We start from the raw sequence: 5,894 nt of genomic DNA, 5'->3' as shown, positions 1-5,894 counted from the left end.
GTAAAGTTTAAAGCTCCAGCCTTCCATTAAAAGCACCCTTCTGCCCCACTGCCAGTCTCCTTAGAGCTTTGAATTTGGATTGTGGAAGTCCCTGACCCTAGAGCTGGAGAGGCATGGGACTGACATTGATTTGGTCTGCTTTCCCGACTATACTTCTGGCTCCTGGTCTAAATTTCTATCAACATTATAATTTCAGAGGCTGCAGTTATTATAGCAGGTAGCAAACTTTTATAAGTACTAAATTTTAGATGGATCTTCTAGCGGACTAGTTGAAGGTAAGAATAAGAGTCTGAGTAGATAGAGTCTTCAGAGAAATCACCTCATCCCTGGCCCAGAAATTTCTAGCAATTCTTTAAAAACCACTTTTTCGTTACTTAATAAATAAACCGCTGTGATGTTTGTTATGTATCAGTGCAGACTTTTCTTTTTCATCTAGCAGTTATTCTATCATTTAGAGACTGTATTTGGGTAAATCAGCCCTTCTTTTAAAATGGAGACGCTATCTTGGAAGACTAAGCCTGCAGGCCCTACAGGACATTCACATTTAGTGTGAACTTGACTTTCCTCTACATACCACCTTGCTGGGGGCAGGGATGGGGGTTAGAAAAGAAGCTCAGCGATTGGGACCCTTGGCGTGGAGAACAAACAGTCTTGGTGGATGGCTCCCATGGGTGGATAGAGGAAGGGTGGAGAAAGGGCATTTCACCTACTGTGCGGGTGGGTCCCAGAAAGGAATTTGAAGAAATCAAGACAAATTTTACTTTGTTATTTGGCTAGGACTCTGCCGTTAGTATTGACTCTGCAAATTCTTTATCTCATCTTTAGGCCATTATGAGACTATATAGTTGTTTTGGATGTGGCTACCCCTTCTTCCTACTCATCCTACTTAAAAAGAACATCTGAGAATTTTGACATTAGAGACTAGAAGATGAACCTTTTATTTGTACCTTCTGGGTTAATACAGGTCCAAATAACTTTCTTATGTGATGGCAAGTTGGCAAGACATATTTCCTTTGGAATATTTCTGGCAGAACCATAGTCTTCCTTGATGCATTCTGCACATGAATCAACTTCTTTGTGATCTATGTTACCTTAAGAATTTTAGGAATTTTCCTTATTGGTTCTCCATATGTGCTCTAACCACTGCATTTCCAAGGTGAAGGTATGGGCTTGCGAGGGAGGTGATGATGAACTTGGGGAATTTCCCCTGGTTCATGGTTAGCTCATTGAAACAGAGTGGTGTTCCAGTGTGCAGTCCCTGGAGGGAAGCTTGCATACTCTGTCTCCCTGTCCAGCAGTGATTGCTTTCTAATTTCATTCCAGGTTGGCTGGCTCCTCTGGCTGATGGCATGTTGAGGCACGTGGGCCAGTGGCAACAAGGGCATCCAATCCAGAGGGGGCCACTCTAGAGGCCAGGCCACCAGCATCATGGGCCAGTGTGTCACCAAGTGCAAGAATCCCTCATCAACTCTGGGTAGCAAGAATGGAGACCGTGACCCCAGCAGCAAGTCACACGGGAGGCGGGGTGCAGGCCACCGTGAGGAACAGCTGCCAGCCTGTGGCAAGCCAGGTGGGGATATCCTTGTCAATGGGACCAAGAAGGCAGAGGCTGCTACTGAGACCTGCCAGCTGCCAACATCCTCAGGAGATGCTGGGAGGGAGCCCAGGTCAAATGCCGAGGAGTCTTCCTTGCAGAGGTTGGAAGAACTGTTCAGGCGCTATAAGGATGAGCGGGAGGATGCAATTTTGGAGGAAGGCATGGAGCGCTTTTGCAATGACCTATGTGTGGACCCCACGGAATTTCGAGTGCTGCTCTTGGCTTGGAAGTTCCAGGCTGCTACCATGTGCAAATTCACCAGGTTAGTCACAAATACTTCATGTCACCAGGTGATCAGAGGAGGAAAGAGAGCACCATTGAGCAGTGGTGCCCAGCTAGGATAGAACTGGGTTGGCTTCATAGGGTTTTGGGTAAATCTTATTTTCTTTTTCTGACCAATTTCTCTAAAGCTATTCAGCCTCTGAAGAACTGGGCAGCAACCCTCCTTGCCTGAAGTTAAATGAGGAATAATCCATGTTGCCAAGCTGCTGCCCCACCCCACTGCTGTTTGACTTTTATCTTTTCTTTCACTCCTGTACTTGTCAATTCACTCACTTCCTCACTTGGTATTTATTGTACACCTATCATGTGTTAGGCATTGAGTGCCAGTATAGTGAGTGCCACTGGGGATGTGCTTCAGTAACTGCATGAAGCCAGTTGCCCCTTCTAGCTCTCCGCACATTACCCTTAGCCAGCCTATGTGCCAACAAGGACAGCTGGCCCTAGTTATCAACCAGTAGTTGTGTACATTGTCATGGTCATGCATCCCTGTAGAGGTTGTTTGTGGGAGACAACATGGCAGGGTCACTGCAAGGTGTGGTTTCCAGAGCACTGGGTTATAAGTAAGTAAGAAGAATTGACTTTGAGAATCCCTCGATAAAATTTTTAGTCCCTGGGTAGGTTACTCGACAGACCTCAGACGTTCTATCTTCAGCAGTTGCAGAAATCTCCGAGAAGATGATCAATGTGAGACCATGTTGTAAACTAAAAGTGTTATATAGATGTTAAAAATACATACTCAATTTTTGTTTTTTAATAACAGAACTTTGATCTCTGGTGGCAGAGTTACCCAGGTTCATCCAGAATCTTTGGCTCCAAAAATTTCCCTTGGCAGTCACCAAAAATATTCCAAAAACAAACAACCCCTAGAGAATCAAAAGGAAAACAGGAAGAGACTCCCCATCTTGGAGGAGAGTCTACAGCTTAATCACTGTTGCAGAATGGGAAACAGAGCATGGAGCAGGAGACTTTGAGTTTAGCTTTGGAAAGATGAATAGATGAATGAATGAACCATCATCAGCTGTCTACCATGTGCCAGGCACTATTAGAAGCAGCTGACATATTAACTTGTTTAGTCCTCACCAGAACCCTATGAAGTAAGGTAGTATTCTCACCATTTGGCAGATGAAGAAATAGGACTACAGTTAGCGGAGGAGTTGGCATTCAAATCCAGACAGCCTCACAGCTACCCTCTTAATTATGATACTATATTGCCTCTCAGTAAATGATACCGTTTACAATTATTAATTGTGCCCCCTCCTTCCTGTTGCAGGAAGGAGTTTTTTGATGGCTGCAAAGCAATAAGTGCAGACAGCATTGATGGGATCTGTGCACGGTTCCCTAGCCTCTTAACAGAAGCCAAACAAGAGGATAAATTCAAGGATCTCTACCGGTTTACATTTCAGTTCGGTCTGGACTCTGAAGAAGGGCAGCGGTCACTGCATCGGGAAATAGCCATTGCCCTGTGGAAACTAGTCTTTACCCAGAACAATCCTCCAGTATTGGACCAGTGGCTAAACTTCCTAACAGAGAACCCCTCGGGGATCAAGGGCATCTCCAGGGACACTTGGAACATGTTCCTTAACTTCACTCAGGTGATTGGCCCTGACCTCAGCAACTACAGTGAAGATGAGGCCTGGCCAAGTCTCTTTGATACCTTTGTGGAGTGGGAAATGGAGCGAAGGAAAAGAGAAGGGGAAGGGAGAGGTGCACTCAGCTCAGGGCCCGAGGGCTTATGTCCCGAGGAGCAGACTTAGTGGCTCTGTCTCAGGAGCAGCAGCAAGGATCTGCCCGCTGCCCTGCAGCCAACCAAGGAATTGGACCTTTCTGGAAATTACTGAAGATCCGGATATTTTCTACTTTACACCTTTCTCTGCCTTGTATCTGAAAGGGCTCTAAAATGCTGTATCATGTTTTAGGCACTTTCTTCACTTTTTGGTTATTTTGGTTATTTCTTTTTTGGGGGGAGGGTCCCCCAAAATATTTGAACCTGGCTACATGTTGTGTATCTTTTTTTTTTTGAAGCCTTCAGATAGAATAAGCCTGCCACTTCTTGCACAAATTAGATTTTTTGGGGGGGGTGGGGGAGGGTGTAGAGCAGGGAGCGGGGGAATGGGACAGTTAGGTTGAATTATCATTACAAAACGATACAGTGCCAGATCTCAGTTTTGCATATTCTTGTTTTTCAGGGCAGGTCTGTACTGTGTGTAGTGCTGTTTACATCGTTGAATTTAGGTTGTAATAATTATTTTTAAAGATTTACACAGAGTTGAATAGCAGTGTTAACTGTTAACCACATTGCATTAATTCCCAGGCGATTTAAAGCTCTTGGAGAGCCAAGGCCAGCCAAGAGCATTTGTAGTCTGGTGACAACCCCCTTTTAAGCTAATTTATCTGAAACCCTTATTTTCCTCACTTCTTGCTCATTCCTTCTTTGACCTATTGCATTTCATGTTGAGTTTATCCATCAACATGCTGCACCTGTCAGTCAAGTGAGCGGTTTTTTTAGAACACATTGTACTGAGAACCACTTAAGCATTGAATGCAGAGAAAGCAGTGCTACCTCAGTTTTGCTGGAAGTAGACTTTGATAGTTTTCTTTCTTTGATGAACTTTCTGTATTTTCACGTTGTAAGTGGAAATACTTTTTTTTTTTTCATTTGCCTTGGAGCCAAAGTTTCTGTTCCTGGTGGTCAGAAAACTGTGCCTGCCGGCCAACTGACTTGAAGGAAAACTGTGGTATGGAGCTCTGCTTGAATTTTTTTTTTTTTTTTTTTTTAAATTGAGTATCATCAGCTTACTTGTCTGGCAAGTGCAGAAGCCTGGGCTGGCTTGAACTCTGCCAAACAAATATAAAAATGTATTTAATAGTTAAAACGTGTGCCCTTTCCCTTCTTGCTGCACCCATGTTGTCACTTAACCCCCAGAAGTTATTTATTTTCTTCTTTGTTAATGTCAGGCTCATTTGGGGTAATGTGATGACTGTTTAGGTTTACATGACCCACCTCTCCTTTTCCTACCCCCAAATATGTATATATACATATATAAGATATGTATATATTTTACCTATATAAAATATATATATATACACATATATGTATCTATATTTCTTTGTTTCTTTGCCTGCTAAAACTGGCTATAAAAGGGAGCCTTCAATATATATAGTATAAGAAGAGTGCCAGGGAACATCATAATGGAGGCTTTTGAATCAGAATTTGGACCATTTTCATTAAAGAGAAGATTAATTTTCTCAGCCTTTTCCTCACAAGAGGGAGTCCCAGTTCCCCAGACTCCTCTGCGTGCTCGCTCCATAAGGCCAGCTTTGGCCAAACTGCCACACAGGAGCTGACTCTGGTCCTACCTGGTTTCAGTAGAGGGTCCTCTTGTTATTTTTCCATTAAAAAAAAAAGTGTCCTCATAAAACTGTACTGGAAGGGTGGGTGGCAGGAACTTGTACTGTTCAGCTTCCAACACTTTGGAACAGATTGAAAAGGGAATCTTTTAAATAAAAAAATATTTACACTCTTGAGGTAATGAAGAGTTTGTCTATTAAACATTTGGAGTTTTCTCCCCCAACTTACCCCCATCTCCCTCCCAGGTATATGTTTCTCAGCCTGGGCAGGAATCACTTATTTTGAGTTCCTTTATTAGTAGCCTATGGCTCTGGGCTCCCATATTTACAAAAATGATTTAAGGAGTTTCTGCAGTCGATGTTTTTCTAAAATTGGTATTGACAATAGGGAACATATTTGAAGTTAGATTTTCTTTTTTGAATCCTAACCCTGACAGTTGCCCCTTCTTAGAGGGATGGATGGGAAACTTTAAAGTCAGCCACAGTAGGTTGGCAATACTGCTGGAAAGCTGACGAGGGTCCCAGTCCAGATGTCTGGCTTTGTTCTAGCCTAAGACACAAGATCCCTGTATAAAGAGTTTCTAGAAGTCCTAGCAGGTTCTGTGGCTCAACTGTAGTCAGGGCACCTAGACTGAGGTGTTAACAAGACTGCCTTTTCATCCAGTCA

The 5,894-nt window shown here is 43.3% G+C and overlaps 1 protein-coding gene across 9 annotated transcripts in view; it reads left to right on the top strand.

Annotated features, from left to right (window-relative positions):
* The window catches only part of DCUN1D3 (defective in cullin neddylation 1 domain containing 3), a 34,618-nt gene extending 29,214 nt beyond the window's left edge, over window positions 1-5,404 (top strand). For all 9 annotated transcript variants that reach the window (XM_082362603.1, XM_082362601.1, XM_082362602.1 and 6 more), the window contains 2 exons: window positions 1,324-1,859; window positions 3,150-5,404. In XM_082362603.1, coding sequence (XP_082218729.1) covers window positions 1,429-1,859; window positions 3,150-3,633 — 915 coding nt within the window. In that variant the 5' untranslated portion in view covers window positions 1,324-1,428 and the 3' untranslated portion in view covers window positions 3,634-5,404. The remainder of the gene's footprint in view (window positions 1-1,323; window positions 1,860-3,149) is intronic.
* The last annotated feature ends 490 nt before the right edge of the window (window positions 5,405-5,894 follow it).

This window comes from Balaenoptera borealis (genome assembly GCF_965194805.1).
Source record: "Balaenoptera borealis genome assembly, chromosome: 16".
NCBI classification, from domain to species: domain Eukaryota; kingdom Metazoa; phylum Chordata; class Mammalia; order Artiodactyla; family Balaenopteridae; genus Balaenoptera; species Balaenoptera borealis.
Note: the sequence above shows the minus strand (reverse complement) of the source record. Positions and strands in the feature narration are given on the sequence as shown.